The sequence below is a fragment of the Petromyzon marinus genome, chromosome 13 (genome assembly GCF_048934315.1).
Source record: "Petromyzon marinus isolate PM22_M1 ecotype Great Lakes invasive population chromosome 13, UKy_Petmar_22M1.pri1.0, whole genome shotgun sequence".
Taxonomy (NCBI): domain Eukaryota; kingdom Metazoa; phylum Chordata; class Hyperoartia; order Petromyzontiformes; family Petromyzontidae; genus Petromyzon; species Petromyzon marinus.
Window position 1 is genome coordinate 7235314 of NC_133679.1, and position 19627 is coordinate 7254940.

At 45.8% G+C, this 19627-nt stretch overlaps 1 protein-coding gene across 2 annotated transcripts in view; it reads left to right on the forward strand.

Moving 5' to 3' along the window:
* Nucleotides 1-19627, forward strand: part of LOC116941917 (ras-specific guanine nucleotide-releasing factor 2) — an 84542-nt gene that overhangs the window by 54687 nt on the left and 10228 nt on the right. The window contains exons 11-23 of one of the 2 annotated variants that reach the window (XM_032953275.2): nucleotides 1599-1665; nucleotides 4822-4961; nucleotides 5879-5961; nucleotides 6651-6899; nucleotides 7382-7749; nucleotides 8896-9012; nucleotides 12468-12677; nucleotides 14327-14421; nucleotides 15691-15803; nucleotides 15941-16001; nucleotides 17171-17298; nucleotides 18624-18708; nucleotides 19235-19432. In XM_032953275.2, the coding sequence (XP_032809166.2) occupies nucleotides 1599-1665; nucleotides 4822-4961; nucleotides 5879-5961; nucleotides 6651-6899; nucleotides 7382-7749; nucleotides 8896-9012; nucleotides 12468-12677; nucleotides 14327-14421; nucleotides 15691-15803; nucleotides 15941-16001; nucleotides 17171-17298; nucleotides 18624-18708; nucleotides 19235-19432 (1914 nt within the window). The remainder of the gene's footprint in view (nucleotides 1-1598; nucleotides 1666-4821; nucleotides 4962-5878; nucleotides 5962-6650; nucleotides 6900-7381; nucleotides 7750-8895; nucleotides 9013-12467; nucleotides 12678-14326; nucleotides 14422-15690; nucleotides 15804-15940; nucleotides 16002-17170; nucleotides 17299-18623; nucleotides 18709-19234; nucleotides 19433-19627) is intronic. The other variant, XM_032953276.2, reaches the window with a different exon arrangement.

Consider the following 19627-nt stretch of genomic DNA (forward strand, 5'->3'; position numbering starts at 1 on the left):
GGACGATGTCCAGATCTTTAAAGAATCTGTGCACTCCTCACACAATCCAGCCTGTGTTAAACCCAGAATGGATCATAGATAGACCAGGCAGAATGTTTCAAACTGTCACAGATGTTCCTTCAGAAAGATCCAGGTTTTGTTCGCACAAAAAACAAAGTCAAACACACACACACACACACGCATACATACATACAATTATACATACACACCCATGCACATCCACTCTCACACAAACAAACACCCACACTAATGCACTGACATGCACCCACGCATGCGTAATTTTACTTTTATATGTTCACTATTCTCACGAAGCAGAAAAGAGCAAGGACACCAAGAGCATCCCAGTAGGCGCTCAACGTGAACCAATTGTGAAAAGAATATAGAAGAATTATAATTTATAGCAATTTCCAAATCCACTGCTGGATGAACGCCTCCCCACAAAGTCTTGGGGGTTGTCCAACCGTACTTGGCGATGATAGTCAGTGCTGGTTGGTGTGAGGTGTAGACCCAGGATCAGTGCAGATAGCACTCGCCACTGATGTTGTTGGCAGTGCCTGGGAATCGAACAGGTTCACAGTGCAGTGAAGTAACTGCTGTACAAACCACCACTCCTCTGCATTGCCCCATTGGTATGATCGTATTCCTCGGTACGCCTACAAGCGCATTAGCGTGTGCCTGATTGGCGCGGGTGAGCGTACACGCTGAATGCACATGTCAAATAACCCACGTTTTTCTTGCTGGGTCTCAATTTTTCAGCTGGAGCAAAAACAAGAAGGCTTGCGTTTTCAGTCTGCGAGTGCCAGAGGCAGGGAAGGGGACAAACATGAGTGAGGTCAATCATTTATGTGAGCCCTCATCAAAGCGTGTCGAGTAGATTTAAAGCGATCAGAATGGAAAACTATCAATCACTCAATTAATTGTGGTGGCCTCACCTGATGATGTGGGCACCTTTGGAGACAACTGTGGTGGCTCGTTTTTACTCCAACTTGGATCCGTGTCAACGATTGATTTTCATCTTTTATGATGCGAAGGTTATGTTGTTCCTGTGAGACAAAGTCCATAGCACCTTTTTACTATTATTATTATGTTTGTAATTAACGACTGCAGCCCTTTGTCAAATCCGCTACTGTGTGTGCCGTTGAATCTACAAGAGGTCTGTTTGACCATACTTCCCCATGCTCGCCAGTGCTCGTCGGTTAAGGGGGAGCTCACGAATGGTTCAGGCATCGCTCGCCATAGAGCGGTGCCTTCACCACTATCCCACCGCTCCTCCCATTCAATTCGTATGAATGCTTACTTACTGAAAATGTATCATGGTGTTATGCAACGTGAATATTGCATAGTTTATCAATATTGTCTGACCTTGGATTGAAGTTTATAATCAAGACAGTTCTAATAGTATCACCGTCAATAGCAAGAGAGAGAGGCAATTATGGAAGGTAAATTAAACTCGTATAGTTTCCATTCCCTTCTCTGGCAAAGCTGAATTCCTAATACAGCCAAATGTAGTGGATGAAGCGTCTACGCACAATCCAGATGTCATTCCCGATGGAAAGTGTTTCTTGACGAATTAGTCAAAGTATATTTGTCTCTTTCAGACTGGAGGAGTTCTGTCTCTCATTGAATGCACCCTAATAGAAGACAATGAGACTTCAGAAGATGAATGTAAGTGCCGTTCGCTGGCGTTGTTTGTTGTTGTTAAAAACAAACGTGGTCAATTTCCAAATCGGTTATTAATGTGGTAATAATACATTGTAAGCAAACTCTCTTTTTTATCAAACCATGTTGTTATAGTCTTCATCTTTACTCAAGCGGAGTGAAAGTCCATTGCAATTGACGTTCTTATTTCCAAACGGGGTGCTCGGGAAAAACGTGTCACTCGCAAGCACAACCGAATCACTATTACACAGCACATAGAAAAAGTTATTGGAATAACAAAACGGAATACATATAATGACAGAGAGTTCACAAATATTTTATTTCATCGCAGGCATCGAATAAGCTGCTTCGGTCATTTCCTCCAACTGCGGCGTATGCAGGGTCTACATGTGTTGTGTGTGTGTCATGTGTATGTATGTGTCTCGTGTGTGTGTGTCATGTGTATGTATGTGTCTCGTGTGTGTGTGTGTCATGTGTATGTATGTGTATCGTGTGTGTGTGTCATGTGTATGTATGTGTCTCGTGTGTGTGTCATGTGCATGTATGTGTATCGTGTGTGTGTGTCATGTGTATGTTTGTGTATCGTGTGTGTGTGTGTCATGTGTATGTATGTGTCTCGTGTGTGTGTGTGTGTCATGTGTATGTATGTGTGTGTGTGTCATGTGTATGTATGTGTCTCGTCTGTGTGTGTCATGTGCATGTATGTGTATCGTGTGTGTGTGTCATGTGTATGTATGTGTATCGTGTGTGTGTGTCATGTGTATGTATGTGTATCGTGTGTGTGTGTCATGTGTATGTATGTGTCTCGTGTGTGTGTGTGTCATGTGTATGTATGTGTCTCGTGTGTGTGTGTCATGTGCATGTATGTGTATCGTGTGTGTGTGTCATGTGTATGTATGTGTATCGTGTGTGTGTGTGTCATGTGTATGTATGTGTCTCGTGTGTGTGTGTCATGTGTATGTATGTGTCTCGTGTGTGTGTGTCATGTGCATGTATGTGTCTCGTGTGTGTGTGTCATGTGCATGTATGTGTCTCGTGTGTGTGTGTCCTGTGTATGTATGTGTATCGTGTGTATGTGTGTGTGTCATGTACATGTATGTGTCTCGTAGTGTGTGTGTAATGTGTATGTATGTGTCTCGTGTGTGTGTGTCATGTGTATGTATGTGTCTCGTGTGTGTGTGTGTCATGAGCATGTATGTGTCTCGTGTGTGTGTGTGTAATGTGTATGTATGTGTCTCGTGTGTGTGTGTCATGTGTATGTATGTGTCTCGTGTGTGTGTGTCATGTGCATGTATGTGTATCGTGTGTGTGTGTGTGTCATGTGCATGTATGTGTCTCGTGTGTGTGTGTGTGTCATGTGCATGTATGTGTATCGTGTGTGTGTGTCATGTGCATGTATGTGTCTCGTGTGTGCGTGTCATGTGTATGTATGTGTCTCGTGTGTGTGTGTGTCATGTGTATGTATGTGTCTTGTGTGTGTGTGTGTGTCATGTGCATGTATGTGTATCGTGTGTATGTCCTGTGCATGTATGTGTATCGTGTGTGTGTGTCATGTGTATGTATGTGTATCGTGTGTGTGTGTGTCATGTGTATGTATGTGTCTCGTGTGTGTGTGTCATGTGTATGTATGTGTCTCGTGTGTGTGTGTCATGTGCATGTATGTGTCTCGTGTGTGTGTGTCATGTGCATGTATGTGTCTCGTGTGTGTGTGTCCTGTGTATGTATGTGTATCGTGTGTATGTGTGTGTGTCATGTACATGTATGTGTCTCGTGTGTGTGTGTGTAATGTGTATGTATGTGTCTCGTGTGTGTGTGTGTCATGTGTATGTATGTGTCTCGTGTGTGTGTGTGTCATGAGCATGTATGTGTCTCGTGTGTGTGTGTGTAATGTGTATGTATGTGTCTCGTGTGTGTGTGTCATGTGTATGTATGTGTCTCGTGTGTGTGTGTCATGTGCATGTATGTGTATCGTGTGTGTGTGTGTGTCATGTGCATGTATGTGTCTCGTGTGTGTGTGTGTCATGTGCATGTATGTGTATCGTGTGTGTGTGTCATGTGCATGTATGTGTCTCGTGTGTGCGTGTCATGTGTATGTATGTGTCTCGTGTGTGTGTGTCATGTGTATGTATGTGTCTTGTGTGTGTGTGTGTGTCATGTGCATGTATGTGTATCGTGTGTATGTCCTGTGCATGTATGTGTATCGTGTGTGTGTGTCATGTGTATGTATGTGTATCGTGTGTGTGTGTGTCATGTGTATGTATGTGTATCGTGTGTATGTCCTGTGCATGTATGTGTATCGTGTGTATGTGTCAAGAGCATGTATGTGTATCGTGTGTGTGTCTCATGTGTATGTATGTGTATCGTGTGTGTGTGTGTCATGTGTATGTATGTGTATCGTGTGTATGTCCTGTGCATGTATGTGTATCGTGTGTGTGTGTCATGTGTATGTATGTGTATCGTGTGTGTGTGTGTGTCATGTGCATGTATGTGTCTCGTGTGTGTGTGTCATGTGCATGTATGTGTATCGTGTGTGTGTGTGTCATATGTATGTGTATCGTGTGTGTGTGTGTGTCATGTGTATGTATGCTGTTCTCCCCGTTGCATTCATCAATATTAGTCAGTGCTTGTTCATGTCAAATGGCAGACTGGTTCGCAGCAACACGCATTGCTCTATTCAAAATATTGTTTCGCGAACCCTTTTGTTGACGCTGTTGTGCTGTTGTCTTTCACCCACACCTGTTATTAGCACGGTTGGCTACGTATGGTGCGAAAGAAGTTCAACATAATACGCACATTAAAACACTTCATGTGATCGCTGATCCAAGGGGGGAAAGAAAGAAGAGTGACGTCGGTTACATTTGTACAGCTGCGAAAGCATAAAACACAAGTTTGGTGGAGTATTATTATTTAGCGCTGCCTTACGAAAGTTTGTTTCAGTTGCATCCCTGTAGTTACCTGCCGATGCCCCCCATAGAGCGTATTTGGCCTCCTCTTCCAATCTTGTTGCCTCATATGTTCATTTCCGCACCTCTGATTCGCACGGTTGGCCACGCACGGCGCGAAGGAAGTTCAACAAACCTACGTACGTCATTAACAAGGGCTTGTCCATGACATCGCGCGGGGGAAAGTTAAATGCGGAACATCTGGATTTTGTTGGTGCAGCAAAGGGCGCAATCGGCTCAGACATGGAACACCTGGATTTCAAGGTGGCCGTGGAGCCCAAGGATGCGGCGGCCTTCACGGTGGTGCTCCTGGCCTCCTCTCGCCAAGAGAAAGCGGCCTGGACCAGCGACATTAGCCAGGTGAAGAAGGTCACTCTTGCCTTGCCCGCCGCGGTGCTCATGGCCTCTTGCCGGCGGGACGATGCCGCGTTGTGCGCTGACGTAAGCTGCAATTACGGTTGCCACCTCTAATCTAGGAGGAGTCTCTCACAGTGCTGTAAGATGGGGAGACATACGTGCAGAGAGAGGCATTGTCTTGAGTGGTGTGTCATTATTATTATTATGACGCAACTGACAAACGAATTCGGTTTTAATGTAATGGGAAGACTTAGGGGTTTCCCAGGACAGCTACCTCAGGATGTTTTGGGAAAGCTGGGACAGGTCGCAACCCTGGAAGTGATGAAGGACCACAAACGATTCACTGGAAATTAGCAATCGGGATTGAGGGTTTGGGATAAGGCTTAAGGTTTAGTCTTGCGGTTAGAGATACGGTGATGGTTCTTGCAGAGATATATATGTTAGAGCCACGCTTGGAAATGTTGTGAACGAATGACACATCTGTCAAGTGTTATTGGTTAATGTAACTGGCAGCAACACTCTCTCTGGGGATAATCTCTCACATCATACCACTAAGTCTAATAGTAAGCCGAACCCTCGACTGAACACACTACCCGTTTTAAACGTTATGCCAAATTAGACAGGAACGCTATCGAATTCATGAGTTTGAAGTAAATAGGTTGTGTTGTTGTTCAGTCACGCACATTGAAACTTATTATACAAATTCTAAATGACCGGCTACTGTGGCAGATTTTAAAAGCATGAAACACTGATTGGAATTGTGTCAATGTCGATTTTTTTTTCTTTCACAATGGAGATCTTATATCTCGAAAAAAGCACGCAATCCAGGTGCATTGACATGAGGCTTCTCTGGATGTGGACTTTGTTTCTATATTTTGTGACTAGAATACCATCCGTTAATTAAACGTGACCTCTTTCAGTGCATCGACAACATCCGCTGCAACGGGCTGATGATGAACGTATTTGAAGACAGCTCCAAAGTGACCGTTCCACCAGTCATAAAGTAAGGCATTATTTATGAATAAATAATCAAGTTTACATTAAATCGATATATTTTTTTTCATTGTAAAACCCACACAAGCATGCGATCATTCTATTTTTATTACTTCATACAAATTCCAGGAATAGTATTTGTAAGTAAAAAAAAGGTTAGTTGGTAAGAAATGAAATTTTTCTCGATATCGGGTGTATTATATATGTGTAAATATACAAAAAAGCGCCTTAAAATGATAGCCTCTATGTCAGCAAAAAAGTTAAAATCAACGACGTTAATTTATTCCTGTTAATAGATGAAACTAAAACGAGCCAACTTTGTTGAGTCGATATCCTAATATTACTGCCTAGGATTTCGCGTTTGTGCCATATCGCTCTATAATTATTTTCTGGTTGTACCGTGCGTTAAAGCTAACGATTGACATCGGCTGGTCCATATCAAACACCAGCAGCAGCCGGCAACTCTCCAATTGAGTAGCTGAGCTGCTCCATTCAGTTCCAGAGGATGCTCCCAGCACGTGGAGCGAAACGTCAGACATCGTGCCGAAAAACACACCATCTATTTCGCGAACGCTCTTTCACGCGACTTCCCGCAGACAGTCAAACACAGAAGCTCGGAGAGCTTCTCCTCGTCCGAACGTCGCAATACATGACGCGTGTGACGTTTGTCCCCTGTCTTCGCCGTGCCTCATAACGAAGGTCAGACACCACGCTGTATTTGGACGATGTCGACATCCGATTCAGCAAGACGCTGAATTCCTGCAAGGTGCCTCACATCCGCTATTCGAGCGTGGAAAAGCTGCTGGAGCGGCTCACGGATCTACGTTTCCTCAGCATCGACTTCCTCAACACCTTCCTGCACACGTACCGCGTGTTCACCACAGCACAGGCCGTGCTGGAGAAGCTAATGGACATCTATCGCTGGCCTCTCAAGGCCATCTCCCCACGGTGGGCCCTGCGCAAAACGAACCTCGCATTCCTAACTGTTGAGCAACATGCGTGCGGTGAAATGTCAAATTATAAAGTGAATCTCTCTCTCTCTGAGCTGTGGGTTTTCTGGAGGTAAAAAAAAAAATAGTGGTCTGTCTGGCTTTGAGAGTTCATGTGGTTGTCAAATTTTGCAATGCCGTGTTCATAAAGTCCGCTAAAATGCATTTTTGTATGAATCCTCAATTTTTCACGTTACTTATTTAGATATGTTCGTAGCTTAAGGGTCAGTGGTGGTGCTATCCCATTGAGAGCCCAGAGCAGAAAAAAATGTTTTTGCCCGCCAACTCTTTTCTGTTTAAAAACTCCAAATGAGATGGCAAAAGGGATGTCACTGTAGTGAAATGATTGAGGTGTAGATAAGAGACTAATGTTGTGAAATCAGAGCCGACATACATCCTAAGGGTATATCTGCTCTCATTCCCCCTTCGCAACGTCCTCAGATCTCTGGAATTGTTCTTTGCCAACTCTTCGGGAGGCCGGCTGGGCTGCAACGAACCTGCGCGGTCGCCTAAGCCTCTTCGCAGCCTCCCCTCCACTCCGCTCGTGGCCTCCTCGCCGGTGCGGAGCCGCCACTCGCCGCTGGGCGCCGTGCCGACCATCGGCAGCGGCGGCTTCCAGGCGCTCGACTTGTCCCTGGCTGGCGCAGCCGACGCTCACGGCACAGCCGCGGGGCCTCCAGCCTCCGTGCCCTCGCCGGCACATGCACCGTCGCCTTTGGATCTCACCACGGTGGGCATCGTGGAGGAGGGAAGCGGGGACAAAGGCCCAGTGGAGGCGGAGAGCCTCCTCAAGAAGAGCTTCAGACACGGTTAGTTGATAAGATGGTGAGGAAGTTGGGGGTGGGTGGTTGGGTGGGTGGGGTGGGTTGGGGGTGGTATTACGATGGACGTCCCAGTACCTGGCTGTCCCTGGAATCTAAACAAGAGTCTTGGGAATCGGCGTGTCTGTCTTACAGCCTTGCCCAATTCAAGAACCGGAACTCTGCAAATTATTAAATGCACTTTTCCCCACGGAATTTTTAAGCAAAAGTTGGGGCTGTGTCTAATAATTCAGTCGGTGTGTGTGTGTGAGCTGATTTGTGTAATGGCTTGCCATGTTACAGAGCTATATAAATTGTCGTCATTATTTGTTGCCTTCGGGCACAAGGTTGGTCTGTGTCGTTCTTTCCACTGTTTGGTGATTAGAGGATACATGAACTCTCATTTAAACATCTTCAATCGTGCTGTATGTTGCTGACCGCTTTGAATTTTGGGTCTTTAGTGACTGAGCTCAGTAACTGTGATGCTTTGAAATTTAATGAACCAGTGGTGTACATTCTACACTGCTATGGCAGGGACCGATTTATCCGTGGGGCATCTGCTGTTTTGTGTGTGTGTGTGTGGATAGTTAAGGGCCTATAGCTGTAATATGATAATGATGGGGCTGACATTCCAAGAAACACATCACTGGGTTCTGAAATGTCTTTCTCGGACTGCATAATGGCTCAATGTTGGCCGGTAGAGTCATGCCAACTGCCCGAGAAAAAAATATATATAATAATAATGATGAATGATGGTATGTACATTCTTGATTTGTATGTACATTATATTTTTGCACAAGTTATCTTAGGCAAATCATCTCATTGCCGATGACACTTTCAGCTTTAAAAATTATAGCAGTTTTTTTTCTGTGGTGAATTTTTATTTTGTGAATGGAAATGTGAATGGAAATTATTATACGTATGGGAAATTTAAACACATTAATGTGTGGCTGTTTAATTCTGTCTGAATACACATTTAAGTAAAACAAACGTCTACATTACAGCATACATCTATCAACATTTTAATCCTCCCCGTGTGGTTATGTCTCATTTAAATTCGTGTCTTGTGTGCGTTTATATCATGTGAGTGTCAGTGCGTGCTTATGTGTACGTATGTGTGATCTCGTGTGTGTGTGCACTGCGTGGGGTGTGAAGCGATGAGTGCAGGGCTGTTGGGACGACCTGGAGTAGAATTAAGCGACACTGCCAAAGCTGCAGAGTCTCCCACGAGATCCCCAGCGAGCCCACGGCACCTGTACTGCCTCTCAGCAGGTGAGACACCACGGCACCTGTACTGCCTCTCAGCAGGTGAGACACCACGGCACCTGTACTGCCTCTCAGCAGGTGAGACACCACGACACCTGTACTGCCTCTCAGCAGGTGAGACACCACGGCACCTGTACTGTCTCTGGGCAGGTGAGACACCACGGCACCTGTACTGTCTCTGGGCAGGTGAGACACCACGGCACCTGTACTGTCTCTGGGCAGGTGAGACACCACGGCACCTGTACTGTCTATAGGCAGGTGAGACACCACGGCACCTGTACTGTCTCTAGGCAGGTGAGACACCACGGCACCTGTACTGTCTCTAGGCAGGTGAGACACCACGGCACCTGTACTGTCTATGGGCAGGTGAGACACCACGGCACCTGTACTGTCTCTAGGCAGGTGAGACACCACGGCACCTGTACTGTCTATGGGCAGGTGAGACACCACGGCACCTGTACTGTCTCTAGGCAGGTGAGACACCACGGCACCTGTACTGTCTATAGGCAGGTGAGACACCACGGCACCTGTACTGTCTCTAGGCAGGTGAGACACCACGACACCTGTACTGTCTCTAGGCAGGTGAGACACCACGGCACCTGTACTGTCTATGGGCAGGTGAGACACCACGGCACCTGTACTGTCTCTGGGCAGGTGAGACACCACGGCACCTGTACTGTCTCTAGGCAGGTGAGACACCACGGCACCTGTACTGTCTCTAGGCAGGTGAGACACCACGGCACCTGTACTGCCTCTAGGCAGGTGAGACACCACGACACCTGTACTGTCTCTCAGCAGGTGAGACACCACGGCACCTGTACTGTCTCTGGGCAGGTGAGACACCACGGCACCTGTACTGTCTCTAGGCAGGTGAGACACCACGGCACCTGTACTGTCTCTAGGCAGGTGAGACACCACGGCACCTGTACTGTCTCTAGGCAGGTGAGACACCACGGCACCTGTACTGTGTCTGGGCAGGTGAGACACCACGGCACCTGTACTGTCTCTAGGCAGGTGAGACACCACGGCACCTGTACTGTCTCTGGGCAGGTGAGACACCACGGCACCTGTACTGCCTCTCAGCAGGTGAGACACCACAGCACCTGTACTGTCTCTAGGCAGGTGAGACACCACGGCACCTGTACTGTCTCTGGGCAGGTGAGACACCACGACACCTGTACTGTGTCTGGGCAAGTGAGACACCACGACACCTGTACTGTCTCTGGGCAGGTGAGACACCACGGCACCTGTACTGTCTATGGGCAGGTGAGACACCACGGCACCTGTACTGTCTCTAGGCAGGTGAGACACCACGACACCTGTACTGTCTATGGGCAGGTGAGACACCACGGCACCTGTACTGCCTCTCAGCAGGTGAGACACCACGGCACCTGTACTGTCTCTGGGCAGGTGAGACACCACGGCACCTGTACTGTCTCTAGGCAGGTGAGACACCACGGCACCTGTACTGTCTCTAGGCAGGTGAGACACCACGGCACCTGTACTGTCTCTAGGCAGGTGAGACACCACGGCACCTGTACTGTGTCTGGGCAGGTGAGACACCACGGCACCTGTACTGTCTCTAGGCAGGTGAGACACCACGGCACCTGTACTGTCTCTCAGCAGGTGAGACACCACGGCACCTGTACTGTCTCTCAGCAGGTGAGACACCACGGCACCTGTACTGCCTCTCAGCAGGTGAGACACCACGACACCTGTACTGCCTCTCGGCAGGTGAGACACCACGGCACTCCCATGCACCTCTGGATATCAGTGACACACTTGATGTGAGACACCGTAGAGATTCAATTAAGGTGCAGCCCTGCAATGTCTGTCCTCTCACCACTACTGTCAGAAGGGCCTCCGCTAGAGGGAGCTCGAGAGAGCCCCCTGCAGTGGGTATTTGGCCTTCTCTTCCACACTGGCCAGACGTGTTGGAGGAAGAGTTGGGCAGTACCTACACATTACCCTACTGCACGTGTCGGCTGCGTTGTTCAGATATGTCAAAAATAAACGTGAATATTGAATCGAGAATGACGTGAGAAGATGGACTTCTTTTCATCCCCAGTGGTGTCTGAATCCTTAATTTGTGAGTGGATAATTTAACGAAATTAACCTGTTCGATAACAAGCTGTTCGATCACAGTAAAGCACACAATCTACACCTGTAAGGAAATCAATCATTGCTCAGTAATCCATGTATCAATATGGTCCGGGCATGAATTCTTGGACATTATTAGAGGTGGTGCTGATTTACATTGTCTTACTCGTTCCCTCTGCACTGCATAAACATGCAGGCACATCCAATATCTCAGTAGGTCACTTTTACCACTGATGCCGCTGTGGGGGATTCAAATAAATTGAACCAAACAGCCTGCATGCAATAAAGATGCAACGGCATATATATATTACTGACACATCAAGCTTCATGCATTTTGATATCAAGTTCTAAAGTGCAATAAAACAAACACCCTGAGCCCACCAAATAGGTCATTGATATGCGTTTTGTGTGAACTGTTTGCATATAGGAATTGGCCATAATAATACAAATACAGTAGAATTATGATCAAGTTCTACTTATACAGCCTACACACTTATCCAGGAGGATCCTGTTTGAGGCTGTTTGGTCATTTTCTTGTTGAGTGTGGAAGAAACATGAATTATGCCTGCATGTGGGTATTTCCCGCATGTGCAGATCTCTTTGTGATCCACCAACTATATCTTCTAAGCATTGCAATTGCTTATGCACCAGCACATCCAGCAGAGAGCAGAAACCGTCAACAAATATTGTTTCCATTTTTTCATGCTCCCTTCATTGGCAGTGTGTGTTAATGAAGGCTACATTTAAAGTAAACACTATTTAATTCGCAAACAGATAATGGCCTCTCTGTCAAAGCCTGTTGATCACCCATTGGCTAGCCTTAATCTATATAGTCATCAGCAAACCCTGTCTTAAAAGCACTGCATTTCTAGCCACATCCAGGAAATAGCGACAAACATGAAACCAATTGTCTGTTTGATTCATACTTCCTGTTAAAAGCTAAAAGGTGTAGCCCTGAAATGTCTTGCTCATGCCACTGCTGGCAAAATGCCCTCAAGAGTCCTCTCTCGAGGGCATTTGCCCTCCTCGTCCACACCGGCCAGTCGTCTTGCACGATGACATATTCAAAGTGAGCAGAAAAACTCTCCGATCCCTGCTTGACTGAAGAGCACAGAATTGCAACGACGTCACAAGTAGGGCAGTCGCGAGAGGCAACTGCGGCGGTGGCGGGGAAGACGATGGGGGCCCGGCGGACGGTCTCCGGGGAGGCCCCCTGCGTTGACAGGCAGGAGCTCGTGGCCCCTCTCGTTCAGCGGCGGCCGCGTTCCTCGCCCGCGGGGCGTCCGGCCTCGGCGTTCCGTAACGGACGGCCCCTTCCACCCCCACCCCCCCCGGCTCCCACCTGCCGCCCCACGCCGCAGACATCTCGCTGCTGCACCTGAACAGCGGCGGGTCGGGCTCGGGCGTAGTGGCGGCCAGCTCGCGCGAGGTCGACAACCACCTGCGCTCCGTGACGGCCGTGTCCGCCTTCGCCATCGCCACGGCCGGCGCCAACCACGGCAGCCCGGCGCACGACGGCCTCGCGGGACCCCCCACGCACGAGGAGCGCCTGCGCAGACACTCGCTCAACGGTGAACGGAAGCCCGACAACAGCAGCAAAAAATAAAACAAATGAATCACCCACCCAGCGTCTCTCTCTCTCTCTCGCCCCCGTTGGTAAAAGTCACGGGCTCGGTGTTAGCGGCGGCGGTGGCTTCGCAGCGATGGACAGCTTCAGGTTAACCGGGAGCCAGCTCAGTTCACCATTCATCGTCGTTGTCGTCATCATCCACGATCAATCTGTTGCCGGATTGAAGGCCCCCGCGAGCAAATGGCATCATCGCTCATAATCGCGCAATGTAAATAATCCACCTTGCACCTGCACGCGAGCTGATTTCATCGCTCCATCTCTATTCGGTGGACGTTCTCGCGAACACATTCTATTCCTTCCCCGCCAGTCCGTCAATCTTCTTGACCATGGGCCATCATCCCTTCGAGTGACATCTACTGCCCAAGCGCTCTTACTTTTCTCAACAGTTTTAATTAAGTCCTTGAAGTAATGCTTTTAAAATTGCATGAGCCGTGACCAATAACTCTAATGTTATGAGTGGTGATAAAAAAATGTAAATGTGGAATATTGCTGATCAAAATGTCAAGATAATGAGATATATGAAATTGCCCAAACTAACGAGATTTTCGATTATCATCTTTTGCATGCACTACTCATCATGTATAATTGTTCACATGGTGTTCATGAAGACCATTTAAACTTGGAAGTGTTACGTTTTAATTGACAAAAGGATAATGTCCATCTCTAAAAACCGGTTCACCGATTGGCTAGCCTTTCTTTAGTTTATACCAAGAGAAAATACATACCTGCCGAGTCTTTGGTTATTTCGGTAAAGTCACGTAGGTGACTTTACTGCTGAGGCAAGCCCATGGCTTTCCCACCTGATGATGGACGCTTGTGTTGCGCCCGAAACGTCGTGATTTATTTTACTTTATACCTACGTGACTTTACCGAAAGAACCAAAGAGTATGGATTCCTGCAGTCACGGAGGCTTCAAATCAAGATTGATACCTGCAGAGCTTCATTTCTCACAGAATCTGTTCCGAGTCATTGTTAAGACTGTAGTAGGCATGTGGCGAATATCCACAGCCATAAGCCCGAGGTATACTGGATGCGGTGTGCCGTGTACAAATATATTTTGTATGGATCACTGACATAGACAGGTCCAGCTGACATCAATCGCCATATATCTGGCTAATAATACGACTCATTAGCAATGCCACGCATCCAAGGCTCCAACCCTCACTTTCTGTTTGGTTGAAGAAATAAATAAAAAACTATATTTAATTTATTCAGTCAATGTAGGTATAGTCACTGAAGGATCATCACATTTCATATGCACGCCACGTAACAGCAGCACTGGGGTCACCATCAGTCATTGTGGGGGGGGGGGGGGGGGGTTATTCCCGAGAGACCCAATAATCCTCACAAAAACTTGAATACCTTTGTCAGTAAACACTGCCTTAAAAGGAAAATATATAATAGTCAACATTTGGGGCAATGGTCCTTCATAGCACAATTATGCTTAAAATCACCACCTTAATTATCCACAATGGCCACATTTACAAGGACTCACACCAACACGGCATGACTACTACTAAGCGGTGGGCCATCGTGTAAAATGTGCAACAGCCCATTGCATGGACGGACATGCGGGTGTTTATTTAACAGACCAGCAAACCTTGGACAAGGAGTTTGCGATCCGACGGGCTGCCAAGAACCGTGTCTTGAACGTGATGCGCCACTGGGTTTTCAAGCACTCACAGGTTTGTGAAGCACTGCTCGAAATGGGGAAAGTCACAAAACAGAGATGTTCCATATTCTACAGATTATAAGATGCACCCCCCCCACTCCCATCTTTCAAAGTTAAATTGGGGGGGGGGGGGGGGTGAATTGTATAATAACCCGGTTGGTGAATGTGTATGAACAGATTTGTTTAACTTCCCGGATACCAGGTACAAGTTTGGGGTCTGTCTTTTCGGAGTGTATTATGACAATCACAATAGCATGGCCAGTTGTTCATGATTATTACATATATTCTTAATGAATATTTCCAATATTAATATTACATAAATATTTGGTGTTTTGTTAGGTCATAGTTTGAACTACATCAACATCATGTTATTTATTCAGACCAGACACTATATGGATGGCTGGACCACATGGGTTTATTTTTTTCCTCACAGGTATCGAACTATACCTCACGTGTTTTGCCACATTTTGCCATGGTCATTAACAGATAAGCTAGTCACACAATGTAAACAAATGGATATGGCTGCTCTAAAAAATATTTTCACAATTTTTCTTTTAAGTATGTAACTTTTCATTTTTATTGAAAGCTGTAATACAAATTATATGCAATGAGATTAATGTGGACCGAGGCTTTTTAAATGTGCTGAATTGGATCTCATGGATTAATTAACCACTGCTAGCCATCAATAAGGCAGACACACTACATTTGTTTACTTTGCAGAAAATAGCGTTCAACTGTTTCAATTAAACCCTCCAACCCGTCGCCAAGAAGGCATTCCATGCTGCACGATCTTGCAGTGGCTAAATGTGACCACCACTTACCGCATTAATCTCAAACTCTTCACATTTAAGAAATAAATAAATGCTCCACTGTGCCACATATCATACTTGGAGCAGTGCGCGGAGTTTATAAATTACTTTACAACATCATTCCCCTTTTACAGCAATTGAGTTAACGTATTATCCCCCCCCCCCTCCACCCGTCACAGTGTACGGTACAAATGAAACACCGAACACAAGTCGCCATCATTTCCCACCTCCATAATGTCCCTTCCCTCGAGCAATAAAACACTGACATTGAGCTCGAGACATCATTTCTATTTAACGTCAATTGAAAGAGGCAGAGACCATTGCTAGTTATATTCCAATATACGACCGAATGTGTATAGATAAGTATCCTGCCGCCGCTGCTGCTGCTGCATTGGTAGAAGAATGGTGCCTCGCACAATGTAGTTTATTTTTAGATTCAAGGCAAGCCATTGCATTTTTTCTCTCTCTTTTAGGATTTTGAATTGGATAGTAAACTGAAAGCCACGGTGATTGGATTTCTAGAAGACATAATGCGTGATCCAGAGCTGTTGCTTCAGGAGAGAAAAGCCGCAAACAACATTCTAAGGTCAGAAACGAGGGCGGTATTGTTCCCAGCTGTGATGCAACGCATTCTTGACATTCAAAAGAGCGTTTGCTTGTATTTGCCGCTTCATGTTTAATTCGCGGTTTTCATTTTAAAGCTGCCACTGCTGTCGCGTGCAGAGCCCTAATGACAGAAGAGGCAGACGATGGTCAGCTGACTCTGGAGAAAGTCTCACTGACGGTGGGTGTGCACGTACATTCCCTCTATTAACTGCCATTCCAACAGTCATATACAGACTGGCACGACTCTACTCTCATCTGCACTTAATATGGCACCGGCAATAAAAGGACTTTTATTCGTTTCAAAGCCAGGGCAGTATTTTCTCACCGTTAAATGTTTAAGGTGCAGCCCTTCAATTGCTTACTTACACCACTGCTAGTGGAAGTGCCTTCGCTATAAGAACGCTCTATCAAGCCCCTCGAGTAAGTATTTGGCATTCTCTACCACACTGACCACATTGTCTTCGAAGAGGTCAGAATACCTATATTTTAACCCACAGTATATTCTCTATTTTATTAACATTTGTGGGGTTTGTTCTACAAAACACAAATCAAAATGAGTACAAATGTAATATAATGGCTTGTTATGGCGATGAAATTAACCATTAGGTGTTACTTAATGTGATTAAATTGTACCTTCATTAGAGAACACATTTACAAACGACTGCGTATGATCTCACACAATTAGGAAAGTCAGCACACCGTAATAACAGTCTGAAATGACCTGCATCTGTAATATGTCCCATGCAGCAGCAAGTTAATTGGCTTATTGTGTCATTCGTATAGAATACACCATGCATATAATCGTAAATATGGAATTGATCATTAGCTTTGCAAAGTAAGCATGTATTAAGATATGAATATTCTCAAACAAGATATAAGACTCAAGACTGAGACAATGATTGATCACCTGTCTTGTTTTTCTCTCTTGCTCAATCTTTATGCTATTGTCGCCCAGCTGATGGAGTAAGAAAGCTGTGTCTTGTGTGTGTACTCGCTGTTGGATCTGCATTGATAAAAAAAAATCATTCTATCACCATCAGTGCTGTACTCTATAAATACGGTGTTGTTTCTTGTTTGCGCAACCGGGTAAAACATGTTCAAATGCATAATGACATATTCTTTGAAATGAGTGGAAGGCTAATAATATGGCTACAAGTCGGTTCTGTCGGCCCATTTAGTTAATCAAAGACGCTAAGTGACAGAAGAAAGAAAAAAGATTTGAAAGGAATTAAAAATGAATGTTTTAGAATGCACACTAATCCAATGGAATAAAATCGTAACACTCGGGGCTTTATGTCATGTGTTCAAGGTATAAGGCTCAACAAGTAGCGTTTTTGCTATTCACAGGGAAGTACGTTTTGCAATTTTCAGAATGAGGAGATGAAGCCAGAGCAGTTTGAATACCTGTCCGTGTTGGAGCTGGCCGAACAGCTGACTCTTCTAGACTTTCTCGTGTTCAGAAGCATCCCGTACCAGTGAGTGCAATTTTTGTTGTTGTGCAACACACCGAGGTTCAGTCTGATGCTCAAAGCTGAAGAGCAATCAAAGTGGAGGGATCAGGCAAAGGGCTGCATTGTTATGGAATGTGAATTTCTGTTTCAACATTTACCGCGCAGGCATTATTTATATGAGTGTTTACCACGTGCCTCTGTTGAGAGACAGTTAGATTCACACCTTTGAATACCACCGAGACTGATTTAACAGTTGCCTTTCCAATCGACTCCCTCGGGTTCCCAGAGATCATCGCGGCTGTGTGCGCGCGCGCGCACTGGATGTGTATTTATGAATTAATTATCCTTCCCATCGCACGGATCACAGGGGGTTCATGTGAGGTGGCCCAAAAGTGGTGCCTAATTTTACCTTTTAGTTACGTCTGCATCGTGTGCCTTGCGGTGTTTATCGAGTCAAGATGATCGTAAATATTAGGCGGACACGTTATTTGATGACACTGCGTTGGCAGTGAACGAACACAAATAAAAGCGCCTTCTTCATTCACACTGCCGTAAAAGGATGAGGGGTATGCCAGTTAAAGTTTCGAGGCAATCACCATCCAGAGCACACTGAGAAGGCAGAGAGGGTACATTTGAAGTAGCTGTGTGATGCAAACCATGCCTTTTGTTTTGTGTGCCCACCTAAATGTGTCGCTCTTGTGCTTGCAAAATGGAAATGGGCTGCGTGCCTCGCGGCTGCTTCCGATGTTAATTTTAATTAACTGTAATGACGGCGGTGACAGGGCCTGTCAGAAGGAGGCATTCTAAAACGGAGTTCGTGCCCTGCATCTGATGTGTCCAGCGATAAAACACACTATTACTGTAATCTATTAATGTCGTGCCCCACGATCAATATACGTACAGTGTTGCAATCACTAAAACAAAGCTGGCAGCCTGACGTGGTTTCCCTGCTGGGTTAGTGAGGCTTAAACTTCAAAATCAATAAGTAATAATAATTCATTTGTTACAGATTCCTGCATTGTTTAAAATTGATTTTTGCCTACTACTTAAAGGTGCGCAAATACCGCCCTAACTCCTTGGCACACATCCTTTTTGCAGCATTGCATCCTTGCTCCGTGACACTTGCCCTGGCTACAGGGCCAGCGCAGGCACCCATTTACATCATCGGTTGACCCTTTGCCTGTCGAAAAGCGGCAATGAATCAAGGGATGAAACACTGCCCTTTCAATTCCCCCACCCTACCGACACAGCGTCGGATGTTTTGACATTTTGTCAATGTGCAAACCCATGTTATTTGAGGAGGAAATGTCACATGTGGAAAATTAGATGCGAAATGCATGTCGTCGCAGGGAGTTTTTAGACCGTGGATGGATGAAATCTGACAAAAACGAACGTGCGCCGAAAATCATGAGGACAAGCAAGCACTTTAATGAGGTAATGGCACGAGGGAGCGGCACACGATCACCTTAGGCTTGTGGCATGCAGCTTAATGGAGACAAATATATGTTTAAAAATATGTCCAAAAAGTAAGCAGAAAAATCCTACTCGCGTAAAAAGAATACATAAACTACGGGTACTTGTGTGTGTTTTTCTAACGTGTTGTCATTGCATATGGATATTGTATGCATTGCACTCTGTTGTTTATAACAGTTTTATTTGACACGCAAACGTGGAAATAAAAGGGTTTTTTATATCCAATTTGCAGAACGAGACAGGCCTCGGTCAAAAAAAGCTGCTCTGAATCACATTTCAACGCGAATGCACCACCTTGTACAAATCCCAAGATTAATAAATACATTAATTTAAATAATACGTTTTAAAGTAAAGGCATCCAAGTTGGTAATTTTCAGGGCAAGGGAAACAAATAATAAAAAAAAACAATCTGGACGCGATTGAATCTTTGATGGTGGTCTCGGTCTGGTGCACCCCAAGTCTAACAAAGACTCAATTTCCCGCACAGATGAGCAACTTGGTGGCCTGGGAGATTGCAAGCCGAATGGATGTGGGAGCCCGAGCCGCTGCCATCGACAAGTGGGTGGCAGTGGCTGACATCTGCCGCTGCCTGCACAGCTATAACACGGTGCTGCAGATCACGTCCGCACTCAACCGCAGTGCTGTCTACCGGCTCAAGAAAACCTGGGCCCGCGTATCCAAGCAGGTGAAAATATACACGGCAGACCTCCCGATAAGACTTCTACGTACTAGCTGACATTTGATTTCGTTAATCGTTTGCATCGCACGGTTTCTCTGTAAATTTTTGTAATGAGTCAAAGGGTTGCTTGATCGGAGTGGGGCATCGGAGCCTTGAATCACGTGGGTTCAGGTATTGTGCACCACCGTCCTTTTTATGCCG